Source organism: Papio anubis, chromosome 10, assembly GCF_008728515.1.
Source record: "Papio anubis isolate 15944 chromosome 10, Panubis1.0, whole genome shotgun sequence".
Taxonomy (NCBI): domain Eukaryota; kingdom Metazoa; phylum Chordata; class Mammalia; order Primates; family Cercopithecidae; genus Papio; species Papio anubis.
The window spans coordinates 56,705,008-56,725,727 of NC_044985.1; the positions used below are offsets into that span (position 1 = coordinate 56,705,008).

General features: G+C 42.3%; 1 protein-coding gene across 4 annotated transcripts in view; it reads left to right on the top strand.

Annotated features, from left to right (window-relative positions):
• RAPGEF4 (Rap guanine nucleotide exchange factor 4) overlaps nucleotides 1-20,720 on the top strand; it is a 307,950-nt gene that overhangs the window by 276,315 nt on the left and 10,915 nt on the right. For all 4 annotated transcript variants that reach the window (XM_003907614.3, XM_009182453.2, XM_003907616.5 and 1 more), the window contains 7 exons: nucleotides 218-315; nucleotides 5,682-5,807; nucleotides 6,193-6,371; nucleotides 9,255-9,345; nucleotides 13,011-13,061; nucleotides 15,197-15,284; nucleotides 15,702-15,766. In XM_003907614.3, the coding sequence (XP_003907663.1) occupies nucleotides 218-315; nucleotides 5,682-5,807; nucleotides 6,193-6,371; nucleotides 9,255-9,345; nucleotides 13,011-13,061; nucleotides 15,197-15,284; nucleotides 15,702-15,766 (698 nt within the window). The remainder of the gene's footprint in view (nucleotides 1-217; nucleotides 316-5,681; nucleotides 5,808-6,192; nucleotides 6,372-9,254; nucleotides 9,346-13,010; nucleotides 13,062-15,196; nucleotides 15,285-15,701; nucleotides 15,767-20,720) is intronic.

Consider the following 20,720-nt stretch of genomic DNA (forward strand, 5'->3'; position numbering starts at 1 on the left):
TCCTGTTTTGTGGCCATTTCTGATGGCATCCTGAGTGGCGCAGGGCTGCATGAATGCTGTCTTTTTTATTCCGTGGATCCCTTCAGTACTCTATTTTATGCAGTCGCTCTGCGTGTCCCAGTAATTCACCAAGCTGGCAATTTGTTGGTGTGATTAGGGCAGTGCAGCAAATCTCAGATGTATTTAATAGGCAATCTCATGCTTTTTATGTTCACAGAAAAGGTGGTGCTCAAACCTAATGATGTTTCAGTATTTACGACGCTCACCATTAATGGACGCCTGTTTGCTTGCCCGCGAGAGCAATTCGATTCACTGGTAGGTGTGGATGGCCTGCTCAGAGCAGCATTGCAATCAGAAAAACTTGTCTGGAGCCTAATTTTGCAGTCACACTGAACCCAGTGGCTAAAAAATCTTGAATGGTACTTAGCTTTTTCTTTTTCTGCAGTCTATTAGGTAAGCCTCAGGTGTTCATCTGAGATGCTCAGGGCTTTTGATTTTCTTTTGTGGAAATTAGCCAAGTAGCACCACTATTAGGGCATAATTCAGCTTTCAGAACTGTTTGTTGTAATTTGCCTCATTGGTATGTCCCCAGTTTAAATACTAATGTTAAGAATCTGAATACTTATACCAGGATGGAAATAATTTTTCTAAAGCAAGATATCACTATTTTTCAGGCTCCTTTGCATTATGGCAAAGCCACCATCTGGTCTAAGAGAAATGCTGTTCCCCGAAAGCACTTTCTCTACCTTATGCAGAAAATGCCAGAGGCCAGACCCTTCCCTAAGTCTCCAGAAACGCTTGTTACCCAGCATACAGACAGATCTTTCTGTGAAGAAAGGACTAATAGGCCCATACTAATAACGGAGTAGCCTGCTCTCTTTTAAGCGGGTGGTATTGTCCATTTCTATTTATCCTACCAAAATTTGGTATGGAAGTGAGTAGCTAGTAACATATCTTAGAAAGCCTAGAGGGCCAATTCAGAGGGTAGAGAAACTGGTTTCTTCAGTCTTTGGATACACGGGGTTTCTCCTTTAAGGAAGGCACAAGACAAGAGCTAGAGGTAAACCACATCCAATTTTAGGGAGAGAGTTTACATAAGGGATGCATGAGTAGGTTTCAAGATTAATCAGATCAGCTCTTATAGGTATCAAGATTCTCTTCCTTGGACTTTTTAGAGGTTGTTTCGGGCTCATCATAATCCTGATTTTTTGTTTTAAAGAGTACCATTTTGTACACTCCAGTGAGGATAGGTGGATTTTTACCATATTTTGACTTCACCTGGAGAGGAACTTAGCAAATGTGGCATTAGTTTTCCTGCTAATCCCTCATCCATCACAGCCTATAAGCACACTCACCTTTCCTCAACCACCAGCCTTATAAGATCTGAGTCTGCCCCTAGCCTTTTCCGTATATTTTTTCCAGTCATCTACACTCATAGCTTTCTAGATAAATATTTCTCAATACTGAGGGATTGAAAAAAAAAAAAGTGTCATAAATGAGTCGTGCTGCCCTCTCCTGGAAAGCAAAGCCCTAAAAAGCCAGACCCACTGCAGCCCCTTCAAAGGTGCTATGTGACCTGTTACTGCACGGGTGCTGGGGACTCTCTTGCCAGCGGGTTCTTGGCCGCAGTGCCAGATGACGTGGCACAGAGACAGGGAGTGTGGACTGTCTTCAGCTCCCTGTGGTGTCTGATACTAACTTTCTAAACCTCTGTTTGTTGGCACACAGTCCTGCAGCCTTCCAAGTTCTTAGTCCTTGCTTGTCCTCTGTTTTACGGCCTCTTTCGTTGGAAGAAATGTTCTCTGCATTGAGTACCCTGGGCATGAACTTCTTCCCTATCAGCGCTCTGCCATTCATTGTGCTGTGAGTGGCCAAACCTTACCTGCCTCACATAACTGTGGACAGGGAGCTCCTTCTCTGGCTTTCTAAAGATTCCCTTTCAGGACAGCCCATTCAGGAGGAGTCGCACAGAGGATGACCCTGCGGTAGAGAATGTTGGCCACACTCTCTGATCCACCCACACATGCCTCTGCAGGGTCTGCTCTGCACCTGGGGCTGTGCTGGCTTCTGTGAGACACTAAACCCAGAGCCTCTATCTTTACCGCAGTTACGCCCAAGCCAGAGAGATGAGACTAACACAAGCAGCCTGGAATAGACCAAGTCTTAGTGTTCAATCTTAGTCTTACATTGCGTGGTCTACAATAGAATTAGTAGAGTGCTGGCAAGTCAGCCTCGTGGTTAAGGGTTCAGATTCTGAAACTTTACTCTCTTCACATTTTATTTAAGTATAAATGTCAGTACAGAGCAAATTCCTATAAAACTCCATTGTACTGTAATGTGATTCTACTTTTATCCATTCACTGGTTCCTGAGACTTTTACTTAGTACCTGCCACATCATCGCAGGTGTTGTAGATGGTTCTGGCTCTGAAATGGTCTTGAAGACAAATCCATCATAGTCCTTGGACCTCAGTGAACAAACAGTGTAGTGAGGGACCCCAGCATGTGATCAGTGAGGATGCAGCGTAACAAGTGCCACAGCAGAGCTAGACACAGAGGGTGTGGGAGCACGAGGAAAGGAAGATGCTCTGGGTGGCTCACCTTAGCCATCTCCTTGTCACTGACAATCTGCACATCCCTTTTATGTCTTAGTTTCCTCATCTGGAAAATGGGAGGATAACAATGCTGTTCTCCCAATTACCCCTCTCCAGCCTTAGCAAAAAAATCATGGCTCAAAAACCGTGGGGAGAAAATGCATGGGAGTTCTGTGTCTGTACGTAGGCAGCTTTCAGATCTGTCTGGGCAATGCAGGCCCCACATAAGCTCTGCTGTGCCTTATCTGTAGGACATTTCCACAGAGCTGTGTACAAGAAAATGGCCCAAGGAGACACTTCCCTGGGGTCCAGGGTGAGCGTTTACATTCCCCACTTCTAAGAGAGAAGCACCTTTTGCTGCTCAGATTGCCTCTTCCTTGGCTCAAGGAAGGGGTCAACCTGCCCTTTGCCGGGAGGGAGACTTGGTGAGCCCTGCCCACTGAAAGAAAAGTTGAGGCTCAACAGAGCTTTCTGTTGCTCTCAAAAGGGATGCAGGAGTGATAGACCAGCATCCACGACTAAAAGAACTTTGCATATTTCTTAATATTAGACTCTTCCTTGTGTTGTTAGGTAAACTTATCCACCTTATGTAAAGTTATAAAGCCTCAAGGAGAAGAAGGAGCGAGGTGGACTGGGAATCTCCAATCCTGAGGAGAGAGCGAACAGCAGGAATAACATAGGAGGGGCAGCTCCACAGAGCAGCAGAGGCGCTGTGTTCACCGCAGCTGCAGGAGGGAAGGAAGAACGTGCAGGGCCAGTTTGATCCTCTGAGAGGCAGTCCTAACTCCTAAAATGTATAAGCTTCCTCAACCTTTTTTACCTGGGACCTACCCTGGTTGAAATCAGTCTCCTCATTTGCTTCCATATGCTTCTTGCCCATCAGCTTTGGTTTGTTCCCTAATATTTAAAACTTTGGAATCACTTTTCTTCCCTGTCCCCTGTCCCCTGCATAGAGTAAATTGGGAGCAACAGTATTTAGCTCCTACATCCAGGTATTGTACTGATCACAGTTTTCTGTGTATTTGCATTGCTGCAGCACTTCTAGAAAGTGAACTGATTTGGGGGAGAGGACCTCCTTTGTGCCAGGCACTGTATTTACGTGATTCACTGAAATCATTCCTATCCAGTTGTCTTAACAAGCCTAGGGATAGGTATCATGGCCCTAGTTTACCAGAGCTGGAAACAGACACTCAAGAGATTAGGGAATCAATCCAAGTCTATGCAGTTAGAGTAGGGTTTATATTCACAGTCACTTGCGCTCTATAGCTGACACTCACCTGGTCTATTATCTAGTCTATTACAAAACACAACGTCCTAATCTGGTACACGAATACGTGCTACTAACTGTTCACGCTGTCCATGGGGACTCCCTGTGCTCTCTGCTCCTGCCAAGCAAGTTTCATGACAGCTTCCCCACCTTCATGCCCTTGTCGCCATCCTTCCACCCCAAGGGACCATCCTGGATGCTCAGGGAAAACCTTGCTATTCTGACCTGCCCGAGCTTGTCTCCTTCATCTTTTAAAGCCCAACTTCTTCAAGATCCTGTTCAGACCACACATTCATTCCAAATACCCAATAACTTCCAAAAAATCCGTTCATGTTCCCCTCCTGTTTATCTCTGTACCTGGGTGTCACCTGTGTTGTTGCTTCTGTCTCTTTATATGTGCAGATAAGGACCAGCAGCAGATGCTGTCTGTGTGGAGAGCTGTATGGGCCAGACAGGGTTGATTCCCTTCAACTGTAAGCTTGCTTGGTCCTCTCCTAGACTGTAAACTTCCAAATGCAAGGACCATCTACCCGCAGAACATGTAATTTCCCTAGTGCCCAGAATGCAGTGGGCATTTGTAGAATACAATGATGATGAAAATGATGATGGATCTTGTATAATATTAGGACTTCTGACATGGATAGTATCTAAATATAGTTAGCATCATTTTGTTTTTATTTTTTATTTTATTTTATTTATTTTTTATTTTTTGGAGATGGAGTCTTACTCTGTAGTCCAGACTGGAGTGCAGTAGCACTATCTCGGCTCACTGCAGCCTCACCTCCTGGGTTTAAGCAATTCTTCTACCTCAGCCTCTCGAGTAACTGGCACTACAGGCACATGCCACCATGCCCAGCTAATTTTTGTATTTTTAGTAGAGACAGGGTTTCACCATGTTGGCCAGGCTGGTCTTGAACTACTGACCTCACGTGATCCACCTACCTTGGCCTCCCAAAGTGCTGGGATTACGGGCGTGAGCCACTGTGCCAGGCACTTTTGTGACTTTTGGAACTTTGTAATGTATATGTTGCCTATTTAGATATAAATCTATTGCATTATACATGCACTTCCCATACCTGCGTCTCATTCATCTTCCTAAGTAAAAACACTTTAGATCATTTCTCATAAAATAAAACTGAGATAAACAAGTCAGATGGAAACTTTTAGTGAGGGGTCTTCCAGAAAGTAGCAGAGTTTGGTTTTCTAATGTCTAGCCCCAAACACCATGACCATGCGAATAACATCCTCAGCTCAACATCTGCCCAAGAGTAGAGGAATCGGACATCATATGTAACCTCAGTTCACAGAGCTTTCCACCCCCTCATGACCCCAGGCACTGTGTCCCAAGAGATGGAGAGGCAGCAGTGTTACCATGGCCACCGGCAGTCGGAAGTAGCACTGTGGATGAACGTCCCAAACTGCCATGCCATTACCTGCTTTACAGCAGCTTCAGTGGGAAATAGGAGAAAAAAGTCTCCCAGGACTTCTTCCGTTTTTACCAGGGAAAAGAAGAGTTTCCAGGGACCTCCCAGGCCCGAGTGGAAGAGAAGAGAACCTCCGCAGGTCACTCTTCACTGAATCTTATTTGCCGCGGTTCACATTTTTCGGTCAGTGGAATTGATGATAATGATGATTGGTGACTATACAGATGACACTGAAGCAACTAGCGTTGCGAGCAGAGGCATCTCTCATCAGAGTTTCCAGATATTCCTGAAAGCATCCATCTCCAGAATCCTTTCCCCTCAGAAACTCCTAAAAGCTTTCAGTGCTAAATACTTGTCTGTGTTGAGTTTCTGATATATTTTTGCATTATTATTCATAGACTCCCTTACCAGAACAGGAAGGCCCAACTATTGGAACAGTGGGAACTTTTGAACTGATGAGCTCCAAAGATTTAGCATACCAGATGACAATTTATGATTGGGAACTCTTCAACTGCGTGCATGAGGTAAGATGCAGGATCAGATGTGTTAGGAGCTCAGATAGCAAGGATAAAGGCTGCTGGCATTGCTTAGTTTTGTAAGTGCTAATATGTGCTACAATATGGAAACCACATGACAATTCTTTTGCATACTGAGTTTATAAATAAAGCCTGCTATAAAGCCTTTGAGTATTAAAGAAAAATCTTTACAGTATGCCATGTCTTCCTGTGTATATTAAGCCAGTAAAACCTAGTTTATATTTATATATTTAACAAGCCTCATGGAAGCCTTTCAAATCTGATTGAATTCACATTTGCTGACCAGTAAAACACTGTCTTGACAAATAGAGAAACCTAGCTGGTGTTTTGATTTAAAAACAAATAAGCGAAATTGTTTTCCTTTCTTTTCTAGCTGGAGCTAATCTATCACACATTTGGAAGGCATAATTTTAAAAAGACCACAGCAAACTTGGATTTGTTCCTGAGGAGATTTAATGAAATTCAGTTTTGGGTCGTCACTGAGATCTGCCTTTGTTCTCAGCTCAGCAAGCGTGTTCAGCTATTAAAAAAATTTATTAAGATAGCAGCCCAGTAAGTATATTTAGCTTGGAAAGAGAAAAAAAATGTTGAGCTGTGTTTTCATTTTGTCTTCTTAGACTACACCTTAAAAAGAAAAGCAGGATCTAGGAATTGCTAGAGGGCCACACACAGGGTCTTAGGAATAACCGAACTCTTGTAATGGATCTCTTCTAGATTTTGTAGCATTTAACATCAATAGATGAATTAACTTCTTACAGCACTGATGCTGGAGTCGAAGTTGTGACCTCTCTTTACTCTTTGCTTTCTTCTCAGACGGTTTTGCCTCCTTTAGTTTAAAGATTCCTTCCGTAAACAAAGTTCCCTTATACTTCGAAAGTTCAGTTGAAAAGGATCTTGAAGTCAGTGTCCAGCATGACACATTCTCATCAGTAGAGGGCAGTGCAGCATGCATGAACAGCAGCACATCCAGCCCAGCCAGAATTAAATCGGTAAAATGCATGCAAGCTAACCTGGTACATGAAAATCATCACTGTAAACATCAGAAAAAGAAGCTTCTATCTTATAAATATTCTATTAAACAGCACTTCATGGGAAACAATTTTTTTACTGCAGGGGCCAGTTAGAGTTCTCCCTGACATGAATTTAATCTTCTCCTGCTATTTAGATATGCCTGACAACCTCCTGTTTACTTCCATGTTTTTGGTATCACCACAGTGCTAAAAATAAAATGCTAAATGTGGCCTATGGCTGTGAGACTTCTTTCCTTTCTAAATGCAGGGAGCTCTAGCACACAGGAAGGCTGAGAGCACAAGTGACCCCAGCTAGACAATTTTCTTGACCCAAAATCAAACATGGAGTTTGATTTCCTGGGCTAAACAAAGAAGTAAAGGCTGCTTGACATTTTATAGATATCAGTTTGCCAGATGCCTGAAATTATTTGCCAACAACTTGAGGGTTCAATAGAATACCAAATCCCTTGGATTCAAAAGCTGCTGTTAATATGGCAAAGCTGGCTATTTTAAGAAAGGTTTGGTAAAATGGTGCCTATGAATTTCTGGTTCAGAATATAGCCACTTTCCCTGGTAGCCTGAACAGCCTTATGGCAAGGGACAAATGCCTTGACGTATTTGGAATGAGCTGATTATGGAAACTATGACAAGATGTGCTTTCCCGTTAGAAGAAGCACATTCTCTCTCTTCACCTTAGCCTGGCAGTGTCCAATGCAACAAGAAGAGAGAGGCAATCTGCACACAAATGTGGGAAGCCAGAAAAGCTTTTGGGGCCTGATCCTGTTATTTTACAGAGACAACATGGGTGAGCCTTTCAGAACACCCAGGACTTTTTTTTTTTTTTTAAGTTTTTGCTTTTCTTATCCCTCTCCCTTCTGTTTATGTGAACGAGTAGGTGGACTTGGCCTTCAATATACATTAGTTTATGTTATTTAACCATTATTAAGCCCTGTGCTAAGTTTACTGTCCTATAGGAGAAGCTGTTTACACAGCCCAGCTGAAGAAGACTGCAGACTTTTTAAATCCAAGATCTACAAGAATGAGGTTGAAACCTCGTGACAGTAGCATCTGTTTTACTTGATATTTTTAGAGAACTTCAACATATTTGGTTGAAGCTCTTTGCCTACCCAGAGCTGTGTGAAGTTGGTGGAAGCAGATGTTATTATTCCTCTGTTTACATTGGCGGAGACTGAGACATAGAGACATTTCATGACTTACATAGGGTGACAAAGTTAGCTGATAACAAGGCAGTGACTAGAAAGGCAGGTCTACAGCCCTGCATTTATTCTTTCAAGATCACATAATGAGACAAAGGCAAACACATAGATGCCATCGTACACCTGCCTTTAACCCAGGTGTCTTCTAAATAACCTTCAGCCCCTGAACTCAGACCCATTGTCCCAGCACACCAGTGGGAGCATACACACTAGCTTGTCTGAAATATGTTCTCCCTCTCCACACAGACAATTTAAGAATTACTCTTTGCTACCTTTGCAATGGGTAGCAAATGCAACAATTTAATCTTTTTCAAAAATGTTAATCCAAACAGGATTTCATTATGATATAGTCAGTTTCAGTACCCATATTGATTCAGGGTGAAGGATTGATGCTTATTGCAAAATGAATTCTTTCCCTTTTCAGGGACCTGGTATGAAGAAGTTTGGGATTCCTTTTTCTAAAAAATTAAACCAAGTACCTGTGTTAAACATCATCATTCTAATAAGAATTTCTGTTTTTTTCCACATGTCTCATTCCCAAACATATCTTCATAAAAGCTAATAATGGCATAAGTACAGATTCAAAATGATCAGCTTCATTGATGTCAGTAAAACACAGAAAAGGTTATTTTTTGGTCAGTTGTTTAGGTTACTTCTCAGCTTTAAAATTCCTTGAGATTAAGTGCCCAGCCTATAGAGATCACACCTTGTAAGTCAATATTTTTCAACAAACTAGAAGCATTTGCATGGCAGGTAGAAGCCATGGTGGCTGCAGCTGTGAGACTCCCTTAGTGCCCTCTCAAGCTGCCAGAGGAGGGTATCCACCTTCAGGCTGAAGGTCTAGAAATCTCCAAGGACATCTCACCTTTTTTCTTTCCCCATGAGATATTTCCCTCTAGGTCCAACAAGGCTTTTAGCAAGTTTGGGATTATAATAACAACCCCTAGGGTAAGTGTCTTTAAATTCCTTCTCAAATCCCAAACCTCAATGGCCAACGTCTTCCAGCTTTCTAAAACCACAGTGAGAAATCAAACAGCAGAACGTGGTCACCCAAGTGGAACTTTTACAGTGCATTAAATCTATCATTGCCTGTTCTCGTAAATGAGTCCTGACAAATATTAATGACTATCAGAAAAACAGAACTCCAATTTTTTTTTATCTCACTCAGAAGTAACATTTTACTCAAACACACATCTCTTGTGTTTCAGCTGTAAGGAGTATAAAAATCTGAATTCCTTTTTTGCCATCGTCATGGGACTAAGTAACGTTGCTGTGAGCCGCTTGGCACTAACGTGGGAGGTAAGCTTCAGCTGGGATCCAGCTGTGACTTTTGCCTTAGGAATAAAAACACAGGCTCACCAGTGAGCTTTTTAATAGAAATATCACTCACACTAGTATAACAATGGGAAAGGTGGGATACTTGGAGGGAGGTGACCTGTCTCCTTTTTCCAGTTGCCTCAGAGGGAGAATTTTTAAAAGATATTGTCCTTTTGTGTATGGAGAGTGGGGGAGAGGAGGAGATGTCTGCTTCTTGATATACACAATGTAAATAAAAATAAGTCCAGTTCCTAAGTATAACATGAAGGACCCACATTGCTTGGAATGACTTCATAAGTTTTGCTCATAGATTCTATTGTTCTCTGAAATGTCTGCTTGTTGCTTTTGCCATAAATCTTATCTTTAATTGAAAGACGACAGAAGATCCATTTTTATCCAAGTACTCATTTTGCTTCTGGAAGGAAGAGCCAGGAAGCCAACTGTTTGCAGCAGTTGAGTACTAAGTGTCTCCTCACCACCTGGCAGACTCCTCTCCGCGGAGAGGAGCAACAATTGGCTAATACTCAGTTTGGGGCAAAAGTGAGGCAGGTGTGTTGTGAGTTTCTGTAGCAAATATAATGAGTGGTTTGTCGAGAGTTGGGTATTCAAGCTAGAAAACATCTTCATTTATTATTAGCTTTGTACTCAAAATGTGCTTGACCTCTTACACATGGCATATAGTTGAAGAAATACTAATCTCTAATAGAACATACATACAGAAATAGACTCATGCTAAAAATAAAAAAGTGTGTGTAAGTGGGACACAGAAAGAGGGCAAGGAGTATATATTAGAGACCCAACTTGCAATGGTGCTTAAAGGCAGCTGTTTGCATCTCTGAATGCTTTTCTGAAATTATTTTCTTCCCCATGTCCCTCTTGCAACGATTTTCTTTTCCCGTCCCTCCTAAATGTTTCCATTGTTTGTAGAGCAGGTCCTCACAAGTCCTTCTGTCTTGGGTTTCTCTTAAAATTCCAGGCAGATGCAGCACACAGCAGCTCATCCCCTGAATATAGGAATGAGGGAATTGGTGAGGCCTGCGTGCCACGCAGCTATATCATCTTCCAGCTAGTAAAAGGACGGAGCTCGTGCTGCCAAGAGATCTAAGCACAAAGCCGTACTGCAGCTCCCTCATTTTATAGCCCAAGGTTCTTGGGATCGCTGGAGACCTAGGGTCCTCCTGCAAAGAGTGTGCCTTCCCCAGTCAGCTTCCAGCCTCTAATCCCCCTGCCACAGAGTCCAAATGAGTTGGTTGGGAACATTTTCAAAAACCGTAAAGCCTCGAAGGGTCCAAGGAGGCCAGGTGTGGGTACCACAGGTCAGCAGCCAGACAGTAAGAACAGAGCGTGCGAGAAACACTCTCTGAACCCCCTTTCCCAGTCTAAAGAAAAAAATAGGAGGCTGCTGAAGAGGGTGCAAGCAGCAAAAGGAGATAGCTAACTGGCCAGTCCTTCAGCTTCACTAGGGATAGGAGTTCTGTGAGTCTCTGAGCTTCTGTTTTCAGCACTGAATGTTGCTGCGAAGAGGAAATTATCCTTTCATCATTTATAAGCCTTTATTTTTTAAGGTGAAGTATAATTATATAATTCTGTAGGGGAGATTTCATTCCTAAGCACCTTTGATTCTAGTTTATATACCTGCACGTGCTGAGAAAACCTCCCAAAAGCCTCCCATGCAACTCCATTGAGTACCACAGTGACCACGCAAGCAGTGCGAGAAATGGCGCCTGGCCTCACGGAACTAGGGGATACGTGTGGAACAGCCAAGGAACAAAATAGAAAAGAAAGCCAGAGCGAACAATAAAGGGAAGGGCTCAAAACTGAGCAGGAAGACCAAGCTGAGATGAAGCAAATGAAAATTACCTGGAGCACACACAGTCTCTCAGCCTCAGCCCTGGTGACATCTGGAGCAGGACAGCTTTTGGTCGTGGAGACGTATTCTGTGTTGTAGGACAATTAGCAGCATCCCTGGCCTCTCCCCAGCACATGCCGGAAGCACCTCTTACCACGCACCACCCCGGCTGTGACAACAAAAAAAAGTGCCTGCACACATTACCAAATGCCTCCTGGATTGGCAGCAGGGCCCTACTGAAAACTCTGCTCTAGAAGCGTGGGGGGTGGATACATAATAGTATTGAAAATGAAAGAAACATTTTTTTTTATTACCCTGTGCCCTACTGTCTTTGACCTAAAAGAAAGCTAAGAAAGAGAACAGATGACAGAGGTCTAGCCAAAAACATAATCCACTCTTAATTTTTTAAATGGACTATATTCAGTAAGTCCATGTTTTTGCATAACTTGGATATCTGGATACTCTGTGTGGGGTGAGATCCTGGCATCCTCTGATGCCCATCCCAGCTTTCAGCCATCTGAATAGTCCCCTCTAAGTGAGGACATCAGGTTTTCCTGAACTATAACTTGAAATGCCAGAAAAATGAGTTTGGAGGATATACAGAAGACTAGTTTTTAGAAACAAAAATCAGAGTTTTACAGATGTTTAAATGGAAATATGACAAACTGAGATAGGAAAGAGAAAGAGCCAAGAAGAGCCGTTCTGTGGATTGCAGAGGCCCAATTGGTGAATCAACTGTTGAAGGTAGGCTTTGCTGTTCAAAGCCTCCTCCCAGATGACCCAGGAGTCTCTGAGGCCCAGGGGTTGGTTGATGAGTTCCTAGTCCTGGGACAGGAAACATATCACATAGCTCTATCTTGGCTTGGCCTCGTCAGAAGAGAGAAGTGAAAGGTTCGGCTTTACTGAAAACTCAGGAACTAAGTAAAGTAGGAACCAATAAATTGCAAGATGATTCAGTATTCATCTATTGGTGTAGATATATGGGTGCAGTAAGTGGTGTTGAATCATTTGCCAAAATAAAAACATGAGAAATCAGTAAATTGATAGAACTGTCCAATTTTGTACTATAGGAAGGCATGTGGGAGAAATAAATGCTCGTGTAGAAAAGCATGGCACATGTGAGAGACGAGACAGCAGAAAAGGAGGCAGGGGATGTGAATTACAGGCTCTAATGAGAAGCAGCTGTGTGACTCTGGGCTAGTCATTGAAACTGTGAGACTTAATTTTTTCCATCTGTAAAACACAGGCTTAATCTATTCAAATGAATATTTAGGGAGTACTATGTACCCAGTACTTTTTTAGGCACTGAGAAAAATGTCAGTAAACAAAACGAATAAAAATTCTTATTCTCATGTTGTTTACCTTGTAAGGGAGGAGGAGGGTTGCAAGAGATAGTTTCATACGCTCTTTTATTGCTAATATTCTGTAATCTAAATTCCTGATTGTGGGAATCAGAGAGTTTTAAAAAGTGTAGGGGGAGGTATATTCAGACCTCTTATAGTCTGGGGAATGCAGTCCTCTTCATAAATCATCCAGTTCAGAAAACATTATAAAAGCAGTAACTCCAAAGCATTCACAGTTACTTTTGGTTCAATTAGGTTAAAGACGTTTAAAAGGCAAGTTCTCTATATTCTGGAAGATTATTCTCAAATGACAGGACAGATTACAGTCTGGCCTGTCTCAGAGATGTTTGATTAAGAGCCAATAGAAATATATTTCCCCTAGAAATGGTAACCCATGATACATATCTAGATATTGAATCTGACATATGCGTGTGGCATTTTCATTTCATTAACAGAAACTGCCAAGCAAGTTCAAGAAGTTCTATGCGGAGTTTGAAAGTTTAATGGTAAGTGACAGTGGCTTCTTTATTCTGTTCACTGTCTACATTAATCCAATTTCTGATTAGCTGAATTGAAGTTCTCATTTCGGAAATTTTATCTGTCCTTGTATGACTTTAAGAAGTTTATGATCCCTTTTAGTGCTGCTAAAACAAGCATGTCTGACTAATGAATGGCACCCTCAGGAACTAACTTAAAGAGGACTTATGTCCCGCATAAGGTCAATTTGTATAACTAAGAAAAGCAGTGTAATAGGGTCCTGTCCATCCAGCTCAGGTTGGCTATGGATTGGAAGCTGCATTTTCCTTGGCTTGCCAAAATTATTTTTCCCCATTGACTGGGAGGTGTTAGACAGAAAAGGAGTGAGTTGGGCTTGCTGGGAGTGATGGGCAGGTTTCAGAGGGCAAATCGGGACAGGGATCAGCCGTGCAGGGCAGAGAGTGAGTGACCCAGACACCCGGGAAGAAGGTGGGCCTTCAGGAAAAGGGGGATCTTGCAGTAGAGGTTTCATTTTGCTTTCAAAGGAAATCTCTTGCCTTGGCTCCTGTAGGCGAATCTCCTTTTCAAACAAGAAAGGGAAAAAAAAAATTTTTTTATGCCATAAATGAAGATATTTTAAAACACAAGTCAGGCCGGGCCCAGTGGTTCATACCTATAATCCCAGCACTTTGGGAGGCCAGGAAGGGTGGATCACTTAAGGTCAGGAATTCGAGACCAGCCTGGCCAACATGACGAAACCCCGTCTCTATAAAAAATACAAAAATTAGCCAGATGTGGTGGCCTGCACCTGTGGTCCCAGCTACTCAGGAAGCAGAGATGGGAAGATCGCTTGACCCAGGAGGTGGGGGCTACAGTGAGTAGTGATTGGGCCACTGCACTTCAGCCTGGGTGACAGAGTGAGACCCCGTCTCAACACACACACACACACACAAATACAAATCAATTTGTGTAAGTCTACCTTTCTTTTGTAGCTATATTTGATTCAGAAATACAGTTGAGCCTTGAACAACGCAGAGGTTAGTGGCACTGACACTTCCTCCACCCCCATGCAGTAGAAATATTGAGTATAACTTTTTATTATTATTATTATTTTGAGTCTGGGTCTCACTCTGTCACCAAGGCTGGAGTGCAGTGGTGCGATCATGGCTCATTGCAGCCTCAACTTCTTGGGCTCAAGCAATCCCCCCACTGTAGCCTTCCAAGTAGCCTCCCAAATTATTTTTTATTTTTTTAAAAATACAGGTCTTGGCCGGGCGCAGTGGCTCATGCCTATAATCCTAGCACTTTGGGAGGCCAAGTTGGGCAGATCACAAGGTCAGGAGATCGAGACCATCCTGGCTAACATGGTGAAACCCCGTCTCTACTAAAAAAAAAACAAAAAAAATTACCATGGTGTGGTGGCAGGCACCTGTAGTCCCAGTTACTTGGGAGGCTGAGGCAGGAGAATGGTGTGAACCTGGGAGGTGGAGGTTGCAGTGAGCCCAGATCGCACCACTGCATTCTTGCCTGGGGGACAAAGTGAGACTCCGTCTCAAAAAAAAAAAAAAATTGGGGTCTCACTTAGGGTCTCACTATTTTGCCCAAGCTGGTTATGAACTCCTAGGCTCAAGGGATCCTCCTGCCTTGGCCTCCAAAAGTGCTGGGATTATAGGCATGAGCCAGCATGCCCGGCCCAATCATAACTTATGACTTTCCTCAAATTTAACCACTAATAGCCTACTGTCGACTAGAGGCCTTACTGATAACATACAGTCAATTAACACATACTTTGTATGTTATATGTATTATTATGTACTATATTCTTACAATAAAGTAAGTTAGAGAAAAAATGATACGACAATCATAAGGAAGAGAAAATGTACTGACTGTTCATTAAAGGAAAGTGGATCATCATAAAGGTCTTCATCCTTGTCCTCTTCTTGTTGAGTAGGCTGAGGAAGAGAAGGGGTTGTTGGTCTTACAGTGTCAGGGATGGCAGAGGCAGAAGAAAAGCCATGAATAAGTGACCCACACAGTTCAAACCTGTGTTGTTCAAAGGTCAGCTGTACCTGACTGTGGGGTGACAAGGCAGGTGTAATAGGAGGTAACGAAGGGTGGTGTATGTGTCACCAGTCATTATCATCATCTCTTTTTCTCTCCTAAGGACCCTTCAAGGAACCACAGGGCCTACAGGCTGACGGTAGCTAAGCTGGAACCTCCTCTCATCCCCTTCATGCCTTTGCTCATTAAAGGTAATCCTAATAAGATGCGCAGGCCATAGCAGGTGATGAGTATTTGGGGGAGGGAAATGAACAATACCTTGATAAGATTGATTACTTAGGGAAAAATGATCGATCCCAGCCTTCTGCCGTCTTTGTCATCTCCTCTTAGCCCTGACTTTTCGGAAAGGGTTGGAAAGATGACTGGAGGAGCAGGGATCCACGATTTGGAAAACTTGTTAGTGTAACAGAAGATTAGTTTAAAAATTTTACTAATCTCAGGTGAAGTGATTTAGAAAGTTAAACACCTAGCATTAAAGGAACTATTGTCAGCTTTTTTCAGCTGTAGTGTTATGCAAATCTGCCAGCATAATCTAATGGTGCTATTGTGCTTTCTTAGTATGACATATTTCCATTAGTGATTAGAATGTGGCTTTTATTTCTTTACAGATATGACATTTACTCATGAGGGGAACAAGACGTTCATTGACAATCTAGTAAACTTTGAAAAAATGGTATGTGCGGTATTATAACCTTAACCACAATGTGTTTTTAAAATAAAATTTGCATTTGTTCTAATAAAGGAAATAATTTCCATATATGCTGCCCTGTTAAAAAGGTAGTTACACATAAAGGAGTTTTGAAATATTTGGTTCAAATTGGCTACCTGTTCTATTCTGTCAGTTCTCTTTTGTGAAACTGAATAGTATTTGCGTTGTAGTTCACAGCAGCAGCTGGCTTTTATGCCGTGTGTTTCTTCCTTGGCAGCCTGTTGCTGAAATGCACAAATGTTCCTGAGTGACTTCCATGTTGTTGTTTTGCTATAAGGTTTGCGGAGCTAGACTGCCCCAGGATGCCTTTGAAAGGTTTGTCTGCCAAGCCTGACTTTAGTGTCTGTAGGTAAAAGGCAACTCTACGCCTTTATTGTGGAGGATTAATCTCAATGTGTATTGCTTATCCCAATAAAGTTTGCTCAAGTTCAGAGAAGGAACATGATAATCTTTATAATAAAAAAATTTTTTAAATCTTATTTTTAATACTTTTATATATTTATTTATTGTTGGAGACAGGGTCTGTCATTGTCACCCTGGCTAAAGTGCAGTGTTGTGATCATAGCTCACTATAGCCTCAAACTCCTGGGCTCAAGTGCTCTTCCTGCCTCAGCCTCCCTAAGTGCTGGGATTACAGGCATCAGCCACTGTGCCTGGCCTAGAAAATTTTTTTTACAACAGATGTGGAACTGGCACATATTCAGTATTTTCTAGCCACCCTCCTCCTAGTCCTTACTCCTAACGGGATAGGGGGGAGCGGGGGAAAGCAGGGTTACCCGACTTAAGTTACTTTGCAGTTTATTTTCTTATCTTCTGTGAAGCAATAAAGCAGATCATGCCAACACCTTTCTTTAACTGCGTAGTGCATGCTAATGGAATGATCATTGTCTTCTGAATCCTTCGGCTGCAGCCTGGTGGCTGGAGTGTTGGAGTGCTTTATCGCTCTCTGGGTGAGCATTTGCCCGGTCATGAACTGCAGTGTGAATGTGGCGCTGTGGGAAAACCAAGGACCTGGAGTCTGGGAGACATGAGGTTCAGTACACAGTTCCATCACTTTATAGCTGTCCCTTAACTTCTCTGTGAGTCAGTGCCCCCAACAGAAAATGGGAATCATGCCCGGCCCATCTAGCTCTGGATTATGTAAGCCATAAAGTGCTATAGACTTCTTATCAGATAACTGTCATTCTAGTTGTTTCTTGAAATCAAGCTGGCACGTGTGACTCCAGGAGAATCTGAAACACCCTGCAGTCATCCTGCAAGGATCTGCAGCATTCAGCCTGGGGAATGCACTTATTGCAAAGCTCAGTCTGGCCAAATGCAGCTATTGCTGGGCACTGTGTCTTAAGCTTCTTATGAAATAACACATGAGTGCACACTCCTCAAAGACACTTTACACTAGACAGCAAATATTTCCTCAGCAGTCTTCCTTCCCACCCCTCACACCAAAGGCAGGGTATGAACATCTTATTCCTGTGTCAATGTAATAATTGTTTGATCAAAGTAAACACCATTCTTTGCTTACTTATTAGTATGGATAATTAAACAATTCCTCTGACTTACCAGAAAGAAAGTCTGTTTTCCAGAAATGGAAGACTTGGCAAATGGGTAAAGAAACTTCTGGATTACTTATGCAGAAATGCAAACTGAGGAATGGCTAAGCCAACTATTTAACTATAAAATATACACGTGCACAGAGATGTAGAAGTCAGAGTTTCCTAAAGAGTTGACTGAGCTTTAGAAGTTTTGATGGCCATCATTCTCAGCAAACTAACAGAGGAACAGAAAACCAAACACCGCATGTTCTCACTCATAAGTGGGAGTTGAACAATGAGAAAACATGGACACAGGGAGGGGAACAACATACACCAGGGCCTGTTGGGGGTTGGGGAGCAAGAGGAGGGAGAGCATTAGGGCAAATACCTAGTGCATGCAGGGCTTAAAACCTAGACTGGTTGATGGCGGCAGCAAACCACAATGACACACGTATACCTACATAACAAACCTGCACATTCTGCACATGTATCCCGGAATGTAAAATAAAAATTTTTAAAAAAATTTTAAAGAAGTTTTGATGGCTAAAGTTAACTAAACTGAACAAATAAGAACAGCAAGGTATGCAAAGCCAGCCATCTGTCAGGGTAAATGAAAGTTGTTTCATCTAGGTTTTGAGATCTTGGTGTCCCATCCATAACCTGCAAGGAAAAGTCAAGGTCACATTCAGTAGATACTAGAAGAGTGCCATTCCTCTCCCTATTTCTGCACTTCATACCCAGAGCAGTGGATTCCTCCATGCCTAGCACTAAGGAAAGAGATCTTTCCCATCTTACTCTCTCAGAGTCCACTTTTGCTGAAAAGCAATGAATAGCTAAGGTAGCAAGCAGTTCACCTGTATTAATGGAAACCTAAATTAATGATGGCATAAGCAAGATCACTTATTTCTTTCTCACTTAAAAGTTCAAGCGGGTATGGTAGCCCTGCTACAGGATGCAATCGAGGTTCCAGGCTTCTCTCTCGCCAGTTTTACATCCACTTGGTTCAAGATGGCGACCTGAACCTCCACATTCCAACCACAGGGAAAGGGAAAGGAGAAGGTGAAGGCATGTTTCATCCCTTTTAAAGATAGGGAAGAAGTTACACTCACCACTTGACTCATATTTTATTTCCCAGAAACCTAGTCCCATGAAAGGAAGGCTAAACCATGAAGCCCTTATTGGAAGTATTCATGTATCCCACTGAAAGTTAAGGGGTTTTATTCATATGAAAGAGAAGGGAAGAAAGGATATCAAAAGAGTACTGTTAGTTCTGTGTTCTAGCAACATGATACATTTTACCTCATTTGAGAAATTCTACCATAAGAAAGTTTGGTTTTAGAATTGGCCTTCCAACTGGGTGTGGTGGCTTATGCCTGTAATCCCAGCACTTTGGGAGGCTGAGGTGGGCAGATCGCCTGAGGTCAGGAGTTCAAGACCAGCCTGGCCAACATGGTGAAACCCCATCTCTCTAAAAATACAAAAATTAGCCAGGTGTGTTGATGGGCACCTGTAATCACAGCTACTTGGGAGGCTGAGGTAGAAGAGTCACTTGAACCTGGGAGGCAGAGGTTGCAGTGAGCCGAGATCCCGCCACTGCGCTCCAGCCTGAATGAGAAGAGTGAGACTCCATCTCAAAAAAAAAAAAAAAAAAAGAATTGTCCTTCCATAAATTAGATGTTACTAGAAAATGAAATGAAATTTCAGAATGATTTGATTATGTTTTCTAAGCAAGGTGCATGTTGCCAGGTTTCCAAAATTTTCTCCCCATAAACTAACACACCCTACCCCCATATCACCACCACTACCATCAGTGGCTACTGTTATTACTGTGGGTCTTGGGAAAGGCTACATCTTCCTTTTCAGGTTGATGTCAGTGCCACTTCCCAGTCATCCATCATCAAGGCCCAGGTGCTGAGCAGAGCTGGCAGCCTCTGTGGGGCTGGTGGGCTGGGTCCCCAGAGGGAGCCCCTGCCAGGGGCAGAGGTCACCAGGGTAGCTAGGAACACAGATACCTTTTCTTGGTGGCAGCATTGTACAGTCACAGCAAACCACCATGCCAACTCTAAGTGTTTTTATTTTGTACATCTTCATTCAAAACATTTCTCTGAAATAGAACCAATCTCCTACATCTTCCCCCTTGAGGTATGAAATAAGGATTAGAGAATTTGTTGCTTATTGGTTTTCAGGATTTATGGGTATGAACAAAAGAGAATTCACACCCTGATCCTTATGCCAAAAAAATCAAACAGACATTCTTTTATTTGGGGGGAACATAAAGGAATATTCAAAAAAATGTTCGAATAAAGCCCTTCCTAGCTTTCTATGGCATACATGAATATTTATAACATTTAGGAGATAGACTAGCAATGGATTAGAGGATAATATGCTGGCCGCCTGCCACTATCCCAGGCTGCATAAAGCATGCTGATAGGAGATTGGTTCTATTTCAGACATACCCATATTTAGGTATATTTATTTATATATATGATTTTTAAGGTAGTCATTTTATTTGGAATGAGAAGCATGGGGCAAACTTCTATACTTCTGTAAACATTACAGAAGCTAATTCATTAAGGAAGAGAAATGTTTTAAATCCTTTTATTTTTGTATCACTAAGCATGTCATTACATAATTAGCAACAATATGTTTTCTATCCCCAATAATATTATTATAAGATTCATGGAGAGAGCACTTCACTTGTTACCTCAATCTATGGGAAAAAAGAATCTCTAAGTAAAAACCTATGTGTTCAAATCCACCCTATTCCCAGACCTCTCCAACACAAAATAAATCTATGGGAGTACTTTGAGAGCTTACATCTTTGTATAGATTTCACAGGCCAGGTTAAATGCAGATTTCCAAAGGGTATGCTTCAAAGCAACGTAACATGTGTGTAGTGTCCAGGCAAAAGAATTTACTAAGAAATATAAACATCTAGAAAGTAACCCTGGGCCTTTAGGAGATTACCTGCAGTTGGGAAGAGAAAACATAAACACATGAAATATTAAAAATCCACAAAAGATATAAAAACTAGGTCACAATAGTAATAAAAGAGTTGTCAGAAAGCAAAATGCAGGAAAGAAAACTTCATGCAGTTTTATCAATGGAAAATAAAACCACATTATATGCAGTGACTTAATATCAGAAGATCTAGACTAGCCCTAAGCACCTGTCCAGCCTCGTCTCACACTTTGTCTTTTCCGTGTCCAGTCCACGTTAGTGAGACCGGCCTGCCGCCTTCTCCTTTCGGCCTCAGGGTTTTTGCACTGGCTGTTACCTTTGCCTGAAATTGTCTTCCCCCAGTCGTCTGCTGTCTGGCTTCTCATCCGTCAGGCCTCAGCTCACAGGTCCCCTCCTCCAAATAGTCTTCCCTGACCACCCTTGTA